We start from the raw sequence: 25,397 nt of genomic DNA, 5'->3' as shown, positions 1-25,397 counted from the left end.
GGGTGGAGGCGGGGGGTGAGGAGGAATCAATTAGAAGCAGTACTGCAAATCTGTACCACGAGCTTACCGGTGTAGCATAAAAGAATGTCAGCAGCAGCGAAAAACCCAGAGATATACTTACCTTCAAAGTAAAGGAATACTGAACTTTTAGCATCATGTAGTGTCTTACTTGTGGAACAGCTAAGGCTGACTGTAAAGGGCACAACAAGGTCTCCTGTATCTCCTCACCTACTGAGACATGAGCTAGCCAGCTAGAAGAATTCATAAGGACAATAAAGTATGGCCCTCTAGGCAACATATATATACGTTTTATACTGGGTCAGTCTCTGATTCATTGGATAGATCATAAACTAGGCAAATCATTAAGGGTGGGAAGCTGCATTGCTACCATATTGAATTCGCATTACCATCCCCATTCTCCTTTAAACTTACCTGGATGTTTTGGTTCAACAGCTACCCGCACAATTGGTGTAGCTTCAAAGTTGAGAGGTGTAAATGGTGGACAAGCTGGTGATGTTGACAGTGTTGCAGACTTGAGCACAAAATCTTGCAGGCCTCCTATTCCTAATAGAAATTGGGGGGGAAAAAAAAGGCAAAACAACAAAAAAAATCACCCACGGTCACATTAAATGAGACTAAAGACATGATCATCAAGCTAAAAAAAGCTGAAATTATTCTAATTACAAAAATCAGACTCAAAAATTCCTCACTGTTTATATAAAGTATCTTAAAATATTTGTACATAATCTGGGTACTCGTCTCTGGTGTGACATTTGATAGTCTCACAGTTCCCATTGCATTCCCTCTGTATCTTAAAAAGGCATGTTTATAACTCTGAAGAACAGAAAGGACATAAGGACTTTTTTCCCTTCTAATATGTCCAATCCTTTGTACAGCTCAGACTTATTTTTGGTGGTTTAATTTTAGAAAAATTTAGATTGAAAGAGCCCTCCAAAGGTCATTTAGTCCAACCTCCAGCTCAAAGCAGGGCTAACTTCAAAGTTACATCATGTTGCTCAGGGCCTTGTCCAGTCAAATTTTAAAAACCTTTAATGATGGAGACTCTACAGCCTCTGTTGGTAAGCTCCTCCAGTGCTTAATTACTCGTATTGTGAAGAATGCTTTTTTTTTTCCCCTTCCTACACCCCATGCCCATCTGGGATTTCCCTTTTCTGCAACTTGAATCTTGTAAAATTTAGTTTATCATATAGCAAGCTATTAATTCTAATCCTATTATATTTTCTAATGCTGGCAAGTTGGAGAAAACTGAGCTTAAACTGTAGTGATAAGAAAAAATATAGAAAAAAATATTAGCTATAAATCTGCAAAATAGCTGCTGTAAATGCATATTTAGTCTTGGCTGGCTAGCTGGCACATTTAAGACAATTTCAAATTATTGCTTTCAAATTCCTAACCAACAGGACATCATTCATAATTTAGTCAGAGCTATAAAAACACTACCAGGAGCGGTTGAGTAATAAAGACAACAAATAAAGCTGATACTGATACATACAGTCAGTTTTCCTGGTTCTCCCTAAATCATAAACAACAAGCATTACAGTACTTCTAATGGAGTATAAATTAAATGTACACATAGCTTATTACAAGAAAACAAAAACCTTTAGCTCATAATCTATACCTGCTTAAAAATTAAATTTGCATCTGTAGATTGCTGTGTATTTGTGCTCCTTCCTCCTCCTTCTCTCCTACATGCCCGAGGAGCGATAAGCAGAGAAGTTCTAAACCCCAGCTCCCCATTATCACCCTAATACTTTTCCAGGTTCTTTTTTGGCTTAGTCTTCTTTATTTGAGGCCAGAAACAAAGAGGGTCAGCTTCCACCCTATGAGATCATGAGGGAGTTTAAATTCTGAAGAGGCAGTCTGCTGCAGAGTTATCATCTGCAGAATCAGGCTGTTTCTACAGCTCTGAAGGCTGAATGTCTGGCCACTAGGCTATGCCAAAACCCGAAATGTCACTATTTAAGAAAACCTGCCTCAAAATAACTGGAAGCAGAGCAACATTCAACGGCTTTAAATGCAGGATAGCAGATGCTACAAAGAAAATAAATCTGTATAAACTCTGTGTTGCACCTGACCTATGACCAGCATGTATTTCCTCTTTTTCACTTATTCAACATGTGGTTTGAATGAAAAACAAATGCTGGATCATCATCACCACCAGGGACTGAGAAAAGGGATGGGTCCATTTTATTCTGATCTTCTCCAGCTGGTAAAAGGAAAATTATTTAGAGTGGGAGGTGAACAGCTTCTTTTCACAGTGTAATGTGAACCAGAGAAATCAAGTTACCAAATCTCACTTCAGATAGACTCACTCTTTTCTTGACACACATTACAGTACTCCTGTAACTTAAAAAGGCATGTTTATAACTCTGAAGAACAGAAAGGACATGAGGACTTTTTTCCCTTCTAATATGTCCAATCCTTTGTACAGCTCAGACTTATTTTTGGTGGTTTAATTTTAGAAAAATTTAGATTGCAAGAGCCCTCCAAAGGTCATTTAGTCCAACCTCCAGCTCAAAGCAGGGCTAACTTCAAAGTTACATCATGTTGCTCAGGGCCTTGTCCAGTCAAATTTTAAAAACCTTTAATGATGGAGACTCTACAGCCTCTGTTGGTAAGCTCCTCCAGTGCTTAATTACTCGTATTGTGAAGAATGCTTTTTTTTTTCCCCTTCCTACACCCCATGCCCATCTGGGATTTCCCTTTTCTGCAACTTGAATCTTGTAAAATTTAGTTTATCATATAGCAAGCTATTAATTCTAATCCTATTATATTTTCTAATGCTGGCAAGTTGGAGAAAACTGAGCTTAAACTGTAGTGATAAGAAAAAATATAGAAAAAAATATTAGCTATAAATCTGCAAAATAGCTGCTGTAAATGCATATTTAGTCTTGGCTGGCTAGCTGGCACATTTAAGACAATTTCAAATTATTGCTTTCAAATTCCTAACCAACAGGACATCATTCATAATTTAGTCAGAGCTATAAAAACACTACCAGGAGCGGTTGAGTAATAAAGACAACAAATAAAGCTGATACTGATACATACAGTCAGTTTTCCTGGTTCTCCCTAAATCATAAACAACAAGCATTACAGTACTTCTAATGGAGTATAAATTAAATGTACACATAGCTTATTACAAGAAAACAAAAACCTTTAGCTCATAATCTATACCTGCTTAAAAATTAAATTTGCATCTGTAGATTGCTGTGTATTTGTGCTCCTTCCTCCTCCTTCTCTCCTACATGCCCGAGGAGCGATAAGCAGAGAAGTTCTAAACCCCAGCTCCCCATTATCACCCTAATACTTTTCCAGGTTCTTTTTTGGCTTAGTCTTCTTTATTTGAGGCCAGAAACAAAGAGGGTCAGCTTCCACCCTATGAGATCATGAGGGAGTTTAAATTCTGAAGAGGCAGTCTGCTGCAGAGTTATCATCTGCAGAATCAGGCTGTTTCTACAGCTCTGAAGGCTGAATGTCTGGCCACTAGGCTATGCCAAAACCCGAAATGTCACTATTTAAGAAAACCTGCCTCAAAATAACTGGAAGCAGAGCAACATTCAACGGCTTTAAATGCAGGATAGCAGATGCTACAAAGAAAATAAATCTGTATAAACTCTGTGTTGCACCTGACCTATGACCAGCATGTATTTCCTCTTTTTCACTTATTCAACATGTGGTTTGAATGAAAAACAAATGCTGGATCATCATCACCACCAGGGACTGAGAAAAGGGATGGGTCCATTTTATTCTGATCTTCTCCAGCTGGTAAAAGGAAAATTATTTAGAGTGGGAGGTGAACAGCTTCTTTTCACAGTGTAATGTGAACCAGAGAAATCAAGTTACCAAATCTCACTTCAGATAGACTCACTCTTTTCTTGACACACATTACAGTACTCTTACCACCATGAAGAAAACTTAAAGTTCTCTGCTCTTTTGTTTCACATTTGAAGGTAAAAGTACATGAATTATACTAGTGTCTGCCAACACTAATACACTAAAAATAAAAAAAATCTGTCAGTTTTCATGAAAATCTGTTAGGCTTACAGCCTGAGTGTTTTAATTGCTTAACTGGGTGAGCTAGCATAGAGCAGTGTCCAGCCCTGATGAATCTATTTAATTTACAAATTCTTAGTAATTAATGCTGCCAAAAAAATCCATAAAGATTAAAGGTTCTTGGACACTTTTTTGCATAATATGATTATGAGTAAGTAACTGCTAATGTATTTTCTGAATAATATTAGACAAAGATGTAACACAACTCATTCCAAAGTACCACATGACATGTCAATGGAAGAATTCTACTAATTATGCTGATACATCAATCTCAAACTTACTTATTGTTCATCCCACTGAAATTTACACATACTACTTGAGATCACAGATCTCAAATGTGTATTCATATTTTAATTACTTGAATAGACTTAGAAAAGCCACTTCAAAATTAAGCTTATAAATACGCCTCCCATTTTAAGATTGCTTTTGTTCTGTTCAGCCCTTGAAGAAAGACATCATTATAACACACACTTTTTACTTCACATTTCTTTTTGTAGTACAATAATTTTCAAAAAGAAAGGAACCAACAGTAAGAAAAAACTGCTTACACAAGGAAGGTGAGACAAACTACTGCTCTTTTGTTTTAGGCTAGCTTAAAGAATGAAACTCTAAAAAGTATTGCAAGTATTTTTGAATAGTCATCTCTCAAAGAACAAGATAGTCTACAAAGTGTGCAGTCTGTCACACAAATAAAACATGCACGCCAGTAGGCAGGTTGTTGTACATTGCTTTTATTTATTTATTTAAGAGAAGCTGGAGTTAAAAATGTCTATAGGAATTTTTCAACATGAGTATTAACTTGATCAGGAAACTGCTGCTTTTTATAAACTCTGCCTGTGGCGTGTCACCTAATTTCTATACAAAAGAAAATGCTGAATTCTGACTGTTCGGGGGAGTGTGTACACTTCAAAGACACAAGAGTTTATTAAAAACTCCTTATTAGAAATATCACATACTTTGCTATATACTGTGTAACACTACTTCTAACATTGTGCTTGGTAGCAAAGCCTTTTCATCCTAGTCAGGAGTCAAATCACCTTTACAGATTTTATAATGTAAGGCAAAGAGCCGTATCTACTAAACAGTTACTACTGTAAGTATCTTCTGTTCTTGTGCATAGTCCTGTTGAGATTAAGAGGATTACAGTGTAAAGAACTGCAAAGCAAGCTACCCATGCTGAAAAGTCAAGCCTACCAAGGGATACCATATGAGATTTGATAGTAAGTATGAGGCTAGATTATTTTTTCTTAAATTCGTCATCTAAATGCTCTGCTCCTACTGCAGAATAGTATTTTTGTTTTGAAAAAGCATTCCCACATACTGCTGGTCACTAAAGAAACACAGTGCCTGAACTCAACTGGACTTGAAGAATAACGGACACTGAAAAATAGCACTCTCCAGGGCTCTGTCTCTACGTGGCAAGGACTTCACTGAAAGAAAGGTAATTTTACAAAGCTGAACACTCAGACAGAAACACACAGGCAGACTAGCATTAGTTCTACGAACCTGATACCATCTTTAAAAGAAAGAGGCAAGACTTCAAGTATTATGTGGAGATATAATTTTAAAAAGATTACAAATTCTCTCTCTTGTCCTAAAGAAGCCAATCCCACACATAATTGTTTCTCAAACTGATTTTTGCTAGCATATATTAAGGGTATCATCCACATCGAAATGTAACTAGTTGCTTACTTTTTACATAGACTATATTCAGATTACTCTGACAAATTATTCACAGTGACCAACAATAAACATATTTCAAAGTGTTAAAGTTATTATTTTGACAGTCATTGCCAAGCTGTAGGTTGAAAATAAGACTTCCTCTTAATAGACAAGGAACTCATTAAAAACCTGTGAGAGAATGTTAAAAAATATCTTCCGAGTTTGGTGGTTTGTCATTTAAAAGTAGACCAAATTATGGTGTACATCAGGGAGAATTATTACACAGAAATGTTAGATTTACAAAGGTCCTTCTTTTGTTGAGTCCTTTCTATTACTTGCCCTAGAAGATAAGAATACTAAATCAAGTATATACCTACTTGTATCACCAGTGTTTTTACCACGATAGAAACTAAATGGTAGAAATAGATAAGAACGTCATGACTGAAATTTTCAAAGAGTAGGAGGTTTAAGAGAAGCCTCCATTTACTTTTTGCTTCTGTGTCTTGCTGGTAACCACTACACCTTAGACACTAATTATGCACCCTTTAAAGATAAAGTACACTCTTCCAGCTGAATTCAGCTATAAAGATCTGAACACATAATAGATCAATTTCAAGATATGTGTAATTAGTTTCCTTTGATGTAGAAAGATTTAGCATTTAATGTTCTTTCAAGATGCAAAAAATGAAGCAGACACCACCGCCATGCATAACTTTTTCAATTAGATAAGGAAATAATTTAGTTTGCAGTGTAAAAATCAAACAAAGAAGAATGAAAGCTGTTTAAATTTTAACTTCTGCCACATTGTTACTAGCCTCAGCACATTAGTTCAGTGGATCTCTATCTTCTCCCGCTGATGATATCACCACTTAAGAATCCTTGGCTGCTTTGGAATGGAGACATGTCAAGCTTTGGACTAACACGGTAAGGAACTAAGTAAAGCAAAAAGCTAACGTTAATCTTCCCAGTAAGGCTCTGTCTCCACTGAAATATATCATTTATCATCAACATCGTTTGTTTAGAAAGATTAAGACTTTATGATATTGAAAGTCTCCCTGTTTAAACGCTCCACGCACTGCACTATGTATCAGTGAAGAAAGACCATGCAAGCTCATTGGTAATTCATGTAAAAGGAGGTGTGATGCAAACTTCTGTAAATCTACACAATCCGAAATCTTAAAACGAGCATGTGCCTTTTGTTTCAAAGGGAGTACAAACAGACTAAGACCTCAGTAATTTTCTTTGGGCAGTAATACAAATACTTTTTTTTCCTCCCTAGTGAGAGACATTTGAAGAGAACTATTTTTAAAAGGTACTTTAAAAAAACACATATATACAAATAAATTTACAGATCCACCTTAAAAATATGATTGGCTCTTAGATGTTTCCAGTTTCTCCTTAAAGTAAATAGGCTAAAAGCCAACTAAAACAAACAGAAAGGCAAAATATATTTGCCAAATGATACTATAATAATAAAAAAATTAATGAAAATAACTCCGTATCAGTCATCATTCTCCTTCAAATCTATCCACAGAATTCTCCTTTTCCGAATATCTAGCATAAGCCTAGAAAAGATTATACCATTAGCACACTGTTACCTATTAGGGTGACTAATACTGGTTCACTGTTTCTACATACACTTTCAGTATCAGCCTCCATCCTTCCATAAAAAAAAAAAAAAAAAAAAAAAAAAAAAAGGAGGGATTTTGCAAGGGGAAACTGGCTTTTGGTAGAATTAAACTTGGTTACAATAGTATGCCTTTTATATTTGAGGAATCTTAAAATGTTTTACAAATTACTGGGATTAAATGATGATAACTAGCGACTTTGGACAAGTAGCTACTATGGCTTAAGAATACCTTGTATTATACATTTATCGCCTCAGTTCTTAAGCATGTTTCCCTTGAGTCTCATGGGCACTGCATAGAGACATCTGAGGGCAGAACTTGACCTTTCTATATTAGAAACTGTTTCTGGAAAGCAAGGGAATGTAAATCAAGACACAGACCACATTCTAGTTGAGATTTCATCAACTTTTGTCCATAATACAGACCACATGTTAGCACAGATTGCCGGTGAGCCTCCTCTTCTCATCTGTAATTGTGCAATTCCCCCTCAATTGTTCTTACTTGATTCTGAGGCAAGTGAAATTGCTTGTATGGAAAACAGAATATTGTGAAGTATGTGCATGATTTCAGCTGTTCTCAGTACTTTCCTATCATTTTACAGAAAAAGTTAATTCAACATTTTCTTTTGTATTTCATTTCCTCTTTCCCAATGTGTTTTTTTTGAGCTCTCTAAAAATCACCAGTATCCAACAGACTGTAGAAGCCTCTGTCCCAGTTTCTTCACGAGTTTCAAAGAAACAAGTTCTACCTAAATACACGCTAGAGATTAAGCAGCAGAAACGTGAATTCAGTTCCTCAATACAAAGGTGTTCAGTTATACTTTTATTGTAGAACTTTACTTTTAGGTTCACAGCAGTTTGAGGGCAAATTCAGCATAACTTTCTGATTAGATGAGAGTAAAGTCAGCCGTATTATTAACACTGTTGTAACAATATTCTCTCTCCCCAAGGGACACAATCATGCGATAGGACATTAAATGCAGTAAGTGACTTTTGACACAAGCACCTCAATGCTTTACTACTGAATCATCGAGTAGTAAAAGATGAAAAAGTGCTAGGGCACCCCATTGAGTTCTTTTAGGAAAAAGACTAGAAGTTCAAAGAACAAAACTGTCTGCTTTTAGAAGAACTGCAAGGAAAGCAATAACATGATCTAACAGCATTTTCCACTAAAATCTCCTATTGCATGATTATAGTTTTGCAGAGGATTGCAAACATATATAATGAGTAAACAAGCATCATTTATCTTCTGCTGAGATTCTTTGGAAAAAAATACCATATATTTGATTAAGTACTTAGATTGCATGATAACATACGTTTCCTAACTGTTGATTGAGTTGACAATTGTAATTATGGACTTTCCTATACTCTTTTCAGACTAGACTAAGAACATTTTCAAGGAAACGATAAAAAAACCTTTACATTAAACAGTAACATCTTTAAAATGATAAGGTGAATGGATAGAGATCTACCTGCACTCAGTCTTAATGAAAAAGCAGACACCAAAGCCGAGTCAGGAATTTGTTTGCTAAAATACAAATTTACCTTAAGTAAACAGACTTAAACCAAAACCAGTTAACAATTCCAAATCTGACTTCTGGATTTACAAATAAGTGTAGTCAAAATGAAATATTAATTTCCTTAAGTTGCTTAATGAGGCAAATAAAGAAAGAAGATTAAAGTATTTAAGATAATGATATTTTTCTTATGCTACAAAATTATTTCATTTGTCATGCCATGCTAATTTTTGGAGCTCAAAACTAACATAAATGAGCCTGATTTTTAAATATTTATGGTTAAACTTCATTTTAGCACAGAAACTTAGAAAGAAAGTTCATACTTAGATCCGTAACCCGCCCCCATTCTTCTTTACGTATTATGAAACCAATGCACTCCTAGCTTCTCCAAAAAAAAAAAAAAGTAAAAAAAATCTTTACTCCAATTTAAGTTACTTTACTCTTTTAACTGTAAAGTGTTCTTGATAAAGGCACTAAACGGTACCTTTTGTGGATTTATAAAAATGTTTGTACTTCTACTCAGCAGTATACATGTAATATATTTTGCCTGAGCCCACACATTATAATTCCTTTCCATACACCAGCTCAACTTGACATGACTTGAAAGCAGCGATACAGAACAACAGTAAATATGTGGACAGATCTTTGTACAATGTGACCACATAGGCACTGGAACTCACTTCAGTTAGCCTGTACATCAAATTAATACTTCCATTACTGCATGTGGAAAGCATTTAGCACCATACATAACTCCTCAAGGGTTTCTGAAACACAAATCAAATTTTAGATTTATAATTACTTCGAATAAACGATTTTAATTTGACCTGACAGAAACACATCTGAATGTACTTAATTTTTTTTAAAATGACAACCAGAACTTCAGAGGCAGTTCAGCACGGTTGTTGTCCCAAACAAATGGAATTTGGGAATGGTTATTTCAACATATTTACTTTGATAATCTAAAAGTCCTTTGAAATGCTGATTTGTTGGGGTTTTTTATTATTAATAGTAAATGTGCTTTTGTAAATAAGTCCATGAAATTGCATATTGTACTTGAAAACAGATCATCTGAATTCATATAGAACATCCTATGCAATTGAAAAAATTTTGCCCAGCAATCCTCTAAGGAAGAAGAAAGCCTTCCAGACAACAGAGCATCAACTACGGTCTCTAAAGAGAATATATATTTTTGGGAGATGAGAAATGTCTCACAGGTGTAGCTCTGGATATTTCTAGGAAGCCTCCCTACTTTGTCCCACAGATAAACACATGCTAGTCATCTACTAATGATTTCTACTGGTTCAATGAGAAAAGTATTTAACAAGAAAGAAAAAAGTTCTTTCATTTGTAATTCCTATATTGAAACTCTCCAAGACTTCAGCTATAATGTTGACATCTGCCTCGTAGAAGATAGAAAAAGATGAGGCAACTGACCCTTCATAAAGCTGTTTTGTGCATAATTATAAATTGATAGTAAATCTTACCCATGAAAAAATGTCAACAAAAATCAAGAAAACATTGAAGTGTTTGGTAAAATGCTTTAGTTAGGCTTGATATCAATACCTAATTAAGTTTGCAAAAGGAACACATACTAAAAGACCTATGATTCTTCATCCTCAAAGTAGCAGAAGAACAAGACAAATCTCTATGTTCCAGCAGTCCTCTAGCAAAGACACAGTTTATATTGCTTATATTTTGGATGTTATAGAGGAGAAAACTCAAAATATTTTAAAATAAACCTCTCTGGCTCACTGAATATATCATAGTAGTTACATTGGAAAAAGGTAGAGCAATCCTAACTCTCCTCTTTTGCAGGACTACCATTAATAACAGCTATGCACACATGCTCACTCCTGGAAATCTATTAAAATAGGATCCTGTTTTCTTAGGTCTGTAACACGAATAGATTATATATCGGAAGTACTAATCAAAACAATCACTTCTCACTTTACTATATTAAAATGTTTTTAAAATATTTCGCCTACATTGAAATGTATATAGAACTTCAGAAAGCAGGGAAGGGGGAGGCAGCAGCCCGAGGCTGAGAGGGGAAGCATTGAATCAATTGTGCTCTATCAGATTGAGCATGAAAAGTGTTTAACATTAGAGGAAAGGAGATGGAGGCAAAACCTTTCTATTTAAAAATGTAGTGAAGTCCAATATTTATTTTTAAATAGACACTGGGAAGACATAAAACCCCACACAATATTTTAATATTTTTATGAGAGTACTTGAGGCAAGATGCCAAGTGAGTGAAGATCTAAAGTTATTAGGGTTTTGAGCACAATAGCAAACTGAATTCTTCTAATTTCTTGACCAAATGCTTCCCACAACAGAGCAAAATAACTAATCTCAGCTAATAGATCAATAACATCAAATGATTTCTTCATAAATCAGACTAGCTATAGCATAGTCTAACAACCAACCGACCATTAAGAGAAAATGCCATTTTAGGTTTTATTCAGTTTTAGCAGTGTGTCCTGAAAATGGGCAGACTTCATGTATATACTGTTTTCTTAAATTGAAGATTATAAAACATAAGTAACATCTGTTACTTCCCAGAATCAATTATAAGTGGTGTTAAAATTAATGAGGCCTTCAGGCACTGATCTTGCAAGGAATTCATTTTAATCTGTAGAAGTCTTGGAGGTTTTGTCATGTTTGCCTAGAAAAAGCTACATGAACATATTGCTACACGTTCTGCATCACATATCCTAGGTACATGGGGAATTTACAATCTACTACTAGAAGTGCCAATTACAAAAGACAATGGTAGTTAGTTTAAAAGCTCATTAAATTTTGTCCATCCTTGTGCTGATTTTAGAAATTTTTTTAAGTGTAGAATCCCAATATACTTGATTTACATTTCACAAGTTAAAAAAAGAATATGAGGCCTTTATCATTCAATACATCAGGTAAATGCAAAGACAGACTAATCAGTTACTAGGATATTTCAGACATCACAAGTAGAAGCAGCATACCAATTACCAAATGTGTACAATATCCTGTGGGAAATGCCCTACTGAGTCATTGACCATTTATCCTGTTAACTTGTAAGACATGCAAGTAACTAATTAAAATTCAATTTTCCAAGACCTGACCCAATGCCTAATGCTCTCCTTTAAAGGCAACCCCCCTACCCCGCATTACATCTGCCTATAAGTGATTTCTGCTTGCTTATTTTGTTGCCTTGGGAAATATGGCTTGAAAAGTACCATGAATAATGGATCATTTCAGTCTACATTATGCAGAAGTTGATGTTTGTTTTAAATACAATAACTTTCAAGAAAGGTAAAGAATAACATAAAATTTTACTTCAAGCTAAAAGAAACCTTTAAATAGCTCATCTGTAGTTACAAGCAATAATATTTTGGGGAATAATTAATTAGAAGAAAGATTCTAACAAAAGAAAACACCTTTCCAATGCCTCAGATTAGGACTATTTGACAAAATGGGTGTACAAACAGATGGCATGAGAGGGAACAGGGAATGCCTTAAATACACTTGTTAAATCAGCAGCTTAGGAAGTTACTGATAATGAGTTATTTATCATGCGCTCCAATTTAATAGCAAAATAAATACCAAAATAAACAGAAAATGCATTCAAATAAAAAAAAAAAATACAGAAGTTACTGCCACACGAAAGCCTATGACTGAGCCACTAATACTGATCTCAGATTGAAAGGTGGAGATATGCTCCAAACACATCAAATAAAATTTAGCTAGAATAGTGACAAATTTTTAGTGAAAAGTAAAGATGGAATTCCAGAAAGTTATTTCAAATCACACACATTAATCATTGACAAAAGTACCTAAGAAATACAAAATAATAAAATTCTGGAGAAAATGTTCTGCTAGACCTTCATTATTCTGGTTAAAATAGGTTTTTGTCACAGCGATAAAAAAAATTTCTTATTTTTCCACAAAATAAAAACTGTATTTAAATCATGAATTTTACAAGTCAGCTTCACGTTAAGTACTTCTGGCAATCTGCATCTGTGTAAACTAAGCATACCAAAATCATGTCTATTTAAAACATAAAAAACCCCCTAAAAAATAAGACTGCTACTCCTTATCCCCCCAACCTTTTTCCCCCAAAGGAAAGGAAAAAAGACTGCCATTTCCCCCCTAATTTCTGATTACTTCAGTTCATGTATCATTGAGAGTTATTACTGTAATTCATAGTCCATATAACTTTGACTTCCTAAAATATTGCAAAATATAAACTTTTATTCGCTCTAGGTCAAGAAGAAAATGGAAAAAAGAAATATACAGATCATTCCTAAGATATGAAATTCTTAAGACTAGTGCAGAAGACCACATAATTGAATTGGGCTTTAAAATGTTCCTCTATTTCAAAATGGAGAAAAGAAATTAAATAGAACTAATCTTGATTTTTAATGCCCCCTCGCAAAAAAGTAACTTCTAAGATTTAATTTTATTTACATCCCACCAGTCTACCTGCAATGATAACATCCCCAACATTGCTCTCTTTGTTTGTTAAAAACAGGCATGAGCCTCATACTGACAAAAGGTACCAGGAAGGGAGCTTGGAGCCTTAACATCTCCACATCTGGAAAACCCTTAGTGTTTAATTTCCTTTTCAACAATAATAACACCAGTCACTGAGTGCTTCATTTGCGTTAGAGGATAAAAGGAAAAGAGACCCCACCCCAAAAGGTAGTCTAAGAACACCGTCTCAAATACAGCTAGGATAATCTAGCAGCCAGTTGCCATCAAAAAGAGCAAGCTTGCCCCCACTTCTGGCTTCCCAGCAGCAGCACTAGCATTTGTCAGGCTCTGGGTGAGCCAATTCAGGATACTAAATAAACAGAGTAAAACTAACCTAATAAAAAGGCAGTTTTCCTTGTCACCCAATTTTCACTCCCGCAACTAAGAAAGCATTAATACATCTCTAAGTGACACTGCTTCTGACATGTTGTCCAAGAAAAAGCAAATCAAGGTATTAATCACAGTGAAACTCCTATGGCATGATGAAACCAACCAGAAGTATAGGTTTAACAATCAGCACCTTATAAAACTAGTTAAGAGAGCTTTTTCCCCTCCCATCCATGTTGAAAGTGGAGCTAACACCTCATGGTCCTGAAACAAGTTAATTTGTCTCCATGCCCCACCACTACCCCCTCAGAAACTAGATCAGTCTGGTTAACATTTTGCTGACTAAACAGAAGAGTCCGCAGATGCGGTATCATGTATCACCCACAAACAGCAGCAGTTTGCTTCTTGCTGCTTCAAGACAAAGCAAAACCTTAAAACACAGAACATCAGCTGCTTTTCTGAACAAAAGAAGCACGGCCATTTGCCATTGGTAGGTATCGGCTTTAAATGCATTGGAAGAGTTCTGGGTAGATGAACCTTTTCTACTAAAAATGAAAAGCTTTTCTGCTAAAAATGAAAAGCTTTTCTGCTAAAAATGGCTGATCACAAAAAAAGACTTTTTTTGGTTGAGAAGCAATGCTTCCAACACAGTATGTCATACTTCCTGATGGGATTATGTACACAAAAGAATCTGTTAAAAATGGAGTATGTTTTTAGTCTCATTTCCAAAGTAAACGCAACTCCTGTAATCACACAGTCTCCCCTCAACAACTTTTAAACATGTTGTCAACTTCCACTAAGTTTACCAGTGAGAGAGAGGAGAGGGTTCAGATGTAATTAAGTTTCCACAAGTTATGTAAAATCAATGGCTAAGTACTGAAGGGAGACCAAAATTGGTGAGCTCACTGAAACAAGGGCAGGCAAAACACGATCATTATATATCCCGCTTGGAAGCAGCTGCCTGGAGACCAGCATGCGCGTTCTGGCTGGCCAACTGGGACACGCACAACTGCAGGATAGGCGTAGCTTAGAGGGAAGCTGAGGATCTTAAGGACACCAGTCCACAGGAATCCAGGCTTTGTTAGTACCACTGCTCAGAGAACTTGCTTTTTGAACATGTCACAAAACAATTAGGCTGTTGTGGAAAAGCTCCAAAAAATGTAACCATCAGGATTCCATACATTTTAGGTCCCGTTTTGAAAGCTTCTCAACACACAGCTCTTTGCATCAATGAACCATGTAGGCTGTCTTTAGAATTCATCATGTGTGCTTTCAACTTTCTTGCCCTCAACAGCTCCAGCAGACTACAGAGGGGGGAATCAGTTTGAATGTCTTTGCTGATGTGTCCGTGCAATAACTGATGTAACAAGAACTACCGGCAGGTTTGCATTTTCATTTAGATTAACGGGTTCACAGTCATGCAACTCACAATGGTTGACTCAATCCTTTAATATTGCACAAAGCATGACTTGTACAAATCTTAACATATGACACTTGGAAAACACCAAGTATTTAAATGAATATTTGTTGCTCAATACTGTATTTCAGAAATCCAATTAGTTACCAAAACAGACTTCTATCAAAGTTGGCAATGACAATACTTTAGCCAATGAAGCTTAAAATGACAGTAACAGATAAACTGACTTATCCCCCGTACATTAACTTAAACAACTGTATAATTTATACATTCCAAGTGTGGTTTTTCTGTTTCCCCACCAGCACAGTGTCTCGGCTCAGGTCTGCCTACATTCAAGTCAACAACAGTGTGCTTAAACCAACACCAAGTGCCTTTGAAAAACCTGCCCGCTTCAAATTCATGAGGATGACAGAAATCTCTCCACTCCGTAAGGAAAAGCTTTCACTCACGTCTCAGCTGGAGTCCTTAAATTCATTGCAGTTTTCCTATTCCAATCTCGCTGTCTTCACACAAACAGGCCGAGAAACAAAGATGGCAGTATAAAACGCTCACTGCCAAACCAGGTGAATTATCTACCAAAACATGCCTGCAAAAAGGAAGGTTACCAAACACAAACCCCCACAAAAAACACTAGCTAGAGTCCATGATAGTTATGCCAGAAGAGCAGCCTTGAAAATGGAGCCTCTCGTTTTTTAAAATCACTGGCTTGAATTTTGCCCAAATACGTAACAGACCTCGCTGGAGAGAATTAGGTAGTAGGGAGAAAGAAAGGTTAGAAAAGAACCATATTTCTTTTTGTCGTAAGTAGATGCAAAAAGGTACCTAAATTTGGTTCCACGTATCCATGCCAAAAATTCAAAATACAATCAAGTAAAGTTAGCAGGTGTACTCCATCTTAAGACAAAAACTCAATGGAAACAGTCCCTCAAACATTACCTTATCTACCTATAACTGGAATGAAACAATTCTGTATAAATAACAAATTCTTACAAATTCAGATTCTGAAACCTGTAAGATGAAACTAGAAGTTTTATCTATGCTTGCTATTTTCAATTCATACAGCTTTGACAATGAAATTAGCATAGCTATTACTAGGTAAGTACAAAAGGAGTTGAAACTCACACTGCTTGGCTTGCAACCTCTGAAGAAGAATATTTCTAGTAAATATCAGGTTTTCTGATTGTTTACTAAATGATAAACCAGTACAAACAATCTAAACTTTGAGCCTAAACTGTCCAGTGCTGCCCCTTTAACACTGTTGTTTAGCAGTGCTCCACAGTTGGACATCAGTTGATTCTCCTAAATATAGCTCTGCCTTAACTCCCCCCCACAGTTCACAAGCCAGACAAAGCCAACTTCATGACTCACACCCTGATATGGGCCAAAAAACCCTCACAACACTTTTGCAATTTAATGTGAAGCATGAAACAACATTAAAATCTCGGGAAAATATTTAGAAAATAACTCACTAAAACATAGCCTTTATTAACAATCTCTTGACTTTGTAACCTTCCCATTTGTTACAGAGGATTTTGATTCTCTGCAACTGTCTTCATGTTCAGTGGGGTTGTGTGCAGAATTAACTCCAAACTGGTCTTCCTCGCTCAGACTCCCATGCCCTCACTGCAACCCCCTCCTTGCTTTTTCTGAACTCCTTGAAGAAATTTTGCTATCAACAGACAATGGAAGCAAAAGAGAAATACAGAAAATAATAAAAGGCTTTTGTGGCTAGTTCAAATGTAGAAGTGAGGCATTTCACAACCACAGATGGTATTTATTGCAAGAATGCTGTGTATTACAGGCACTAGGTCTATTACACAATAAGACAAACACTTCTTCACATGCAGGTGTGAAAGCGTGTATACTGCTCCTCTCCCCGTTACACAGGAGGCCTGGCTAAGATTAGGAAGCGCTCCAGCAGGAATTTAGAACACATTCAAATAAATTGCCCTCACGGATTAGTGGTTTATACTGCATAAACAATGCCAGTTAGGAGAAGAGCTTTTGCATTTGCTTAGGTTGTGGTTAACTAAAATATTCTCATATAGTCCTACTTTACTGACAAGGGATAACTAAGGTAATCAAAATAAAAAGCTGAGGTAGAGTAACAGATGGAAAGGCAGAGAGAAAGGTGGAATCCAAAGAGAACACAGGAGGTTAACACTAAGATTTGGGGTGGGGACCTTAGGGGAAAAAGGGTAGATTTCAGAGCCATCAAAGAGAGCTGAGGGAGGTCCAGCCTAATTTCTACAGCCTGGCTATTACCCTGTGCAGAAGGCAATTAGTGTAGCCATGAAAGTTAAAGAAACATTCAGAGAGGAGAATTTTCCCCTCTCTTTTTCATATAAAAGAGTAGCTTTTCTCAGGACAAAGGAAGTATCAAAGAAAAAAAGGAAGCTAAACAAGATGTTTTCATGACAGTGGCTTTACTTAACACTACACTGCCTCTGAAACCAGGACATTATTTCTGAGTTGAGCTAGTAAGTAGGCAGCACACTGACTGCAGACTTCTGGCTTTCAGAATACTCCATGAGATTAATTTAATTTAGAGTCAAAACATTGGTAGATTTTCTGCATGAAGAAATGCACATTATAAACCATAATCCAAAGTTTTCACTACACTGACAGTGCTGTGAATCCATGTGAGACCTTTACCCAAAATTGAAATAGCTACACATTTTTGTATTGCATGAAAAACAGTGCCCTCTGGCTTCACATTAAACGGGAATAAGAAAACAGTTCAAAGGATAAAACAAGTTACCTGGTTCCTATTTCCATTTCTAGTAAAGAAACATATGGAAAATTACATGACAATTCTCTAACTACCCTAATTTATCAAGGAATCATCATCATCATCATTCAGATGCTCTGAATATTGAGATCATTTGATATTCAACTCCAAATATAATCCTTATCAGACAGCTGTGCATATGTCATGAGAATCGGAAACTCAGTGAAAAACAAAGAAAACCACCAATTTTTTTCTTCAGAACTGTTTTGCTCACAGGATATTTGTTTAAAGTATAAAGATGGGAAAAAGCCTTATTCAAAGTCATGTAAAGGAGTGTCAATTTTGCACAACCTTGGAAAAGACATTATACAGAAATAGAGAACATTACAAATTCAAGAGAATTATAAATTTTCTATTGCTAAAAACCATATATACAGAGAACAACTTCCTGATGTACTAAAGCTGAAAAAGGTAAGATTTAAGAGAAATTACTCAGAAGTCTTGAACTATGCAAAAATAGTGACAAACTAGATTTAACCAACAAAACCTACACTGCCTAGAAAAACTGCTTTTATCCACTACTCATTCACTGCCTCCTACAGGGCACCGAGAGGATAATGTTTTGAGACAACTGAACTGCAATTTCTAGATCCAAGCTGCTTCTCCTCCCCCCCTCCAAGTTACACGTGGTGTATTTCAGCACTGATAAACATCAGAAATGAAAATATTTTGTATCATTAATCCCATTATCTAGGCAGGTAGTTTGTGTTATTTAAGGATGTGTTGGGAAAAGCACGTTCTCCTGACTCAGACTGCAAAAGGATAAAGAAGCAGCACCGTGTACAAGGCCTGGCAAGAGAGAAGCTATGTTAGGAACGGAGATGCACACACGTCTAAAATATATCTCTAAGATACAGAAAACAAATATTATCCAAACAGACAGTTTCATGATTTAATGTAAGTTTTTAAACCCTCCAATGTCTTTGCAGTTCCACACTTAAGTAAAAGTCTAGCCTAAATGATACCAATGAGACAGTATTCCAGTTACATTTTTATTTAGTTATCTGCCCCGAAGTATACTACGACTTGATACTGTGACAAATATCTACATTTTACAACTACCTTTTAGTACACGAATTTACTACCTTTGCAATGAAGCTGAAAAGCTTAATTAATCTAATAGAAACTGAACTTTATCTGACCAGAACAGCTAAAGGAATAGCCAGCTGATTAAAAGTACACGCTTATTTTCAAAAATGTCACTAACTGATTCAAGTACACCATCACAGTAGCATGAGATGTATTTTCCACAAATAACACTGCAAAACTTAAAATCCTTTAAGAATAAAACTTCTTTTCTGCATTGGTAATTGCACACATTCCTAAACAGCTTTGATTTATGGTGTCTTTTTCACATCTGAGTTGCTATACATGAATTTACATGTAATAAGGCATATATTTTCAAACTCTTTTGTGCTTAAAGTGATTATTTTGTACCTATTCCTGAAATGACACTGCATGTTCTCAGTTTGAATTTTAGAAAACCCACGGCCACATTAAACAAAGGAAATGTTCCTTTAAAACAGCTTTCTGAAAGTTTGAGTTCTACAACAAACTACTTCTGCAAAGGGTATTCTCCAGCGTGTTTAATTCAGAGGTAGGAAAACAAGCCTAATACCACTTTGTACAGAGGGATAAAAGGTTCAATTATATAGTCTAAATACAGATCCTTGTTAAATCAGGTAATTTACACCTCTGTTGAAAACTGAACCTTAAACACTAACTCCTCAAATTAGGCATACTTGCTGAATCTCTCAGCCATTTACTCTAGTGCCCCAGTGTCCAAGTTCATCACTGAATCGATGTTTCCCACTTTGTACAATATTTCATAGTGGCACTAACAGGCAGGATATTCTTAGAAATGGAATTCTGACAACTTTGAGTACAAAACCAAAGTCACTTTGGTTCATAGATCCTCATTTAGTAATGGATACTAAAGTCTCTTCAGAGATTTTAAACCAGTCAAGGCAAGTTAGATGGTTCCCATTAGAACCACATCGTAAGAAAGAAGAGAGCACATGGCTATACTATAAGTGCCACCTACTAAACAATACCAACATTCTAGTTTTAAAGAGGATACCGGTTTAAAAAAAAAATACAAAACACCAAACACAAAAGCATGCTCCAAGTAATTTTTATAAGCAGATTGAGGGAGGGTTTAGTTTTCAGGCTCTTCAAAAGAAAATGTGAGGTAATTTCCCAAAATCATCAGTGATGTATCTCAGTGTGCTGGAAAAAATCCCAAACGCAACATTATGGATGTAAGCTAGGTAATTTCCCAAAATCATCAGTGCTGTATCTCAGTGTGCTGGAAAAAATCCCAAACGCAACATTATGGATGTAAGCTCAGCCAATCATCTCAAAACTTCACCTTAAGACTTCTATTACCATTTTACATCAGTGATACTAACTACTTTAACACTCTCATTCTCTTATAGTATTGGGAAAAAATAAGAGGTTCATTAGCCAAGTTATAAATATGGCTCTTTCTGTAGATAACTGTTCTCCCTTTATTTATACATGGACGTATTCAGTCTCATAGAGGGAGAAACTAAAAATAAATACATTGATGCTGACTAAAGAAAATAACTCCGAAATACTGGGGAAAATCCCTCTCCTCTGATTTAAAAAAGACTTGAAAAATCACACCCAACCACGGACTCACACAGAAGATTTGGAAATTTTGGAGATAAGCCAGGTAGTATCTGGGACCTAAACCCAAAAGAGTTAGCTATTGAAAGGCTGAGTAACATCTGCCCAGTGGCAATGACTATGTAAGTCAATTCTCCACCCTTACACGACGAAAAGGAGTCGGTCTCCTTTAACTCTGGCCCTGAATTCTGATCGATGTATATTAGTGTAATAATAGGCATCTAATAAATTTGAAGTCCCAAGGCCAAAAATCACTTCTTTCTGAAGCAAACACAGGGGTGATAAACAGAGACGACTGCCTGCACCTCAAACCCTCTTTCCAGTCTATTTCTAGATCTTTTCTATTAAGTAGCTGCGTAGCATGTGCTTGCTGTGCTGTGAGTTTCTTCAAGCAGCAATGGTATGAAATTGTCTTGATTCTTGTTAGTCCCACTGCTGCCCACAGGCATATAAGTAGCAACAACGAACACTGACAAGTCTGGGCAGTTTTCCTTCTGGTACTATTCCGGAAACCTCAAGCATCAGCAAGTATCTGTCGGCATACAAACCCCAAAGAATCAGGAGCGCTTGCCTCACAGTTGGAAGATTATTTAGAAATCTAATATTCATTTACATGAAAGCTCAGATTTTACAGATTATAATAACCGAAAGTTGCTTTAAAACGGAAACAGAATGTTTCATTGCATTCTGTCCTTTCCTCAAAAACTTAATTATTTCAATTTTTTTACATTATAATCCAACAGTGGTCAAGAGCAAACTTAAAGGCGTTTTTGCCTAGATGAAGGGATTATGACTTTAGCTTAAATAAGCTTATACAGCTCAATTTTTAAATATGATAAAAAAACCCTTGTATTCCAGTGGCAAGACTAAACACATTTTTAAGATCTCATAATAAACTCCTGAAAATTAGAGCAGAGAACATTCCAGAAGCACTAGAGAATTCAGAAGTGGTTTTCTTCAGCAAGAATTACTACATTTACGATTTCCATTTATAGTCTTAAGAAGCTACAGTCAGAAAAATAGAAAAAGTACAGCTACTCAGATAGCAATTTAAATTCTTCAATATAAATTAAAAAAAAATACCCAATGTAAAACAGCTTTATATATATCTTATAATATATAAATTTATATAATACATATATTTATATATAACCATTCAAAGTATTCTTCCCCACAAACCTTAGCTGGGTCAATAAAGACACACAACAGTGCTATACCTCTGACCTAAGACATGTCATACTTTTTCCTCCCAAGTGATATGTCGATATTGATTTGAAAACAAAGTACTGCAAAAGAAATAAGTGATTCATTAAAGTCTGTCAAGTCAAATCCCCTGAAATGGAATCACAAATAAAACAGCAGAAATGGTAAGGTAAACAGGATAAAGGTGATCAGCAAAACACAGTTCTAATTTCATTTGATACTAGTTCATTAGCTGCGCACCATGTTATGTTACATTGCCCAATAAGCAACACAAATTACTCAGCCTGCTTGTTGGAACCACACACAGGCAAGGGGCGGTACCGCCAAGGGGCTTAGTTCGCTACAGCAAAAATAGAGGTAAGAAAATGGTTTTAGTTTCCAGCACTGAAAGAGGCCAAACAACAGATTAACTATTATGTCTTTAGCGCAAAGAAACAACTTGAACATGTTTAATCTTTTCGACCATTTAACTAGACACAGAACATTAATTGGCTAGGAAATTAATATAGATACAATGATGTCAGGTAAACTCAACAGTTCACAGAGATAAAACATCATTCAGTAACAAAATCCATTCAATTATATACCTCTTCCTGAATAATGCTAGATATATCTTTTCCTGAATAATGCTGGGTTACTATAAACTAGTTAAAAATGCAAGGTTATTTTACTGGGGTTATGAGATGGCAGTTAGCGATAAAAATTGTAAGTATTCCAAAACTGAAGACAAAGGTTTGAGTTTTCTTTGTTTCATTCACTATTTTCAGCTAATTTCAGTAACATTCTTGAGAAAGACTGCCCTCCTGTGTTCACTGATCATAGTATGCTGAGATGAGACAGCCCATACAGCTGGAATCACTTCAAGCTGGCTATTTTATTTTTTATTTTTTTTAAATAATCACATTACTGATTCAGAGAGTGAAATTAGCCCACCAAATGTTTGCACAGAAATAAAAGGCTGGTGCAACAGCAGGACTGTTCCTAGGGCTTTCACAGAAGGTGGTAATGCTTGCTAGTTGGCATCAGTCCTAGAAAGCCATTCTGGGCCTTTAAAATGGCATCGCTGCTTGCAGCTGCTCTTTGCTCTTAACAGAGGCTGCTTATTAAAAGCTCCTAAATTGTTCAATGAAGTCCTAAAGAAATAAAATGCTTGTCAGACACCTTGTAATGAGGTTAGCTACACTACTTCATACCAGCTCTTCATGCTAGCTGCAGCTGTACAGCACCTATCTTCAGAAAGGTACAAAAAAATCCAGAAGTATGAATCCGTAATCACCTACATTTCCCATGTCATATTGTTTACATGTCAAGAATCCTATAAGTGCTTTATAAATAATTAAAATATGAAAGAACATTGTATGGGAAAACAAGCATTTTAGAAATGGAAAAACCAAGGTACACAACAGTCTGTTATATAGGAAGTCAGTTCATAGTGAGCTGGCAACGGGAGTGACTTCTAGATTCCTGCTTTTAACAACGTCATTTGGTAAGTTAAAGAAACAAATGCTCTTACTTTGGTAGAACACTTGATATTCACATAGCTAACTGCATTTGAAAACAGTCAGGAAATCACCTAGCCTCCTATGAGCATTACACTAAAGCACTACAAATCTAGCGGTAAGGGAACAGCTTTGCTTTTAACAGTATTCAACAAAACACAAAAAGCACTTACATAGTCATATAGGCAGCTCTAAGAAAAATCTGGTTTTTGTATGCTAGCAAACACAAGACTATTGTTGTGGTACCTGTGGATAAAAAGCAGCATACATGTCAATTTTAAGATGCATGTTATTCTGAACTCGATGTGTGTGCACATGCATGAGTGTGCATGCGCAACATGCCTTGAGATAAATTTTATTCCAATTAAGAAAAATTTATCACTTGATGATCCTTCAATTATTTATTCAGAAAAACATGACACCAAGCCAAGTTTAAAAAAACCCCACAACATTATTCACTTATACAAGTACCTAAACATGCTTGTACTTACACAAGCACTTAAACCAGTGTTTCAGAAACATGTTCCTTGGTTTTTACATCAGTGTTTGCTTAAATTACTTAGAGATAAAAATCAATACCCAGTTTGGGAATCCTAGGCCTTTCATCTGTGCATGACATCATCACCCCAAAAAAGCACTACTTCTTTTTGCCTATTTAAAATACATTTTTACACTACCTCCAACAGCTGTTTTTGTTACTAAAACCCCCCTTTTTTGCATTGAACAAAAAAGGCATTTTGCCTTCAATTACAGGACAACAAGAAAAATAACAAAAAGAGGGGGGGAAAGGAAGCTATTATGGGCATCTGGAGGGTGTGCACTTGCTCAATCTTTACTCAGAGCCCAAATTACTTTTTCCTCACATATTGCCTCCTAATTTTTCCTTTGTCACTTTGGGGATCACCCACTAAATTCTTTTTGTTGTCTTCAGCCACAAAAAGATCAGAACAAGTGTTACAAAATAATGCTTTTCCTGTATTTGTACTTTTCCTTTCCCTTGTTTAAATAAATAAATAAAGAGAGAGAGAGAAAGAGAGAGAGAGATTCTTGCATGGGAACAAGCAAATCAATCGTCCCCACTTCCTTTTGCATTCCCCAGAATACAGACCTATTAATGCTTCAGAACAGCTGCTGGTGTGATAGAGGGAGTCTTGATTTAGACGAAATATTCTTAACATAGAAACATAACTGAAATAATTTAAAAGGTGCCTGTAATAATCTCCTTTCTGCAACTTTTAACACTGTTTCAATTTAAGTTATTGTTTTCCCTCCTAGTAAAGAAGCAACGTTGCTTCATTCACGAAATGACATAATAAATACTGCTTTCCCCACACCTTTCATTAACAAAAAAAATTTGAAAAGAAGAATTGTTTATGTTAGCATTAATTCTTCTATTTGTGTACCTGCATTATCAGTCTCTACAATTTGTTAAACAATACCTAACACTACTTTGCAAACAGAAGAACTAACTTACAACATCCAAATTAAATCAATTAATGCTTCATTGACTGGACTATTTATAGTTGTCCTTCTTATAAGACAAACTAAGCACTAGTAAGAAGAGCTATGGAAACTAAACTGGAGATTAATGGATTTCACGCTTGTCCTGGTTTCGGCTGGGATAGGGTTATTTTCTTCCTAGTAGCTGGCACAGTGCTGTGTTTTGGATTTACCATGAGAATAATGTGATAACACACCGATGTTTTAGTTGTTGCTGAGCAGTGCTTATACTAAGTCAAGGGCTTTTCAGCTTCCCATGCTCTGCCAGCGAGGAGGTGCGCAAGGAGCTGGGAGGGGGCACAGCCAGGACAGCTGACCCAAACCGGCCAAAGGGACATTCCACACCATATGGTGTCATGCTCAGGATATAAGCTGGGGGGAGTTGGCCGGGGGGCCGTGACCACTGCTCGGGGATTGACTGGGCATCGGTCAGTGGGTGGTGTGCGGTTGCATCACCTGTGGGTTCCCTCCCCCCCCGGGTTTTTGTTTCTCTCTCTCTTACTGTTTTACTTTCCATTACAATTTATTATTATTATTATTATTATTTCAAGTATTAAACTGTTCTTATATCAACCCATGAGTTTTTCTTGCTTTTACTCTTCTGATTCTCTCCTCC

At 36.0% G+C, this 25,397-nt stretch overlaps 1 protein-coding gene across 1 annotated transcript in view; it reads right to left on the bottom strand.

The window, feature by feature from the left end:
• EFL1 (elongation factor like GTPase 1) overlaps positions 1-25,397 on the bottom strand; it is an 85,506-nt gene that overhangs the window by 28,757 nt on the left and 31,352 nt on the right. The window contains exon 16 of the mRNA XM_009276546.2: positions 433-564. Within this exon, the coding sequence (XP_009274821.1) occupies positions 433-564 (132 nt within the window). The remainder of the gene's footprint in view (positions 1-432; positions 565-25,397) is intronic.

Source organism: Aptenodytes forsteri, unplaced genomic scaffold (genome assembly GCF_000699145.1).
Source record: "Aptenodytes forsteri isolate BGI_AS27 unplaced genomic scaffold, ASM69914v1 Scaffold1, whole genome shotgun sequence".
Taxonomy (NCBI): Eukaryota; Metazoa; Chordata; class Aves; order Sphenisciformes; family Spheniscidae; genus Aptenodytes; species Aptenodytes forsteri.
This window is presented reverse-complemented; position numbering and strand designations above follow the sequence as displayed.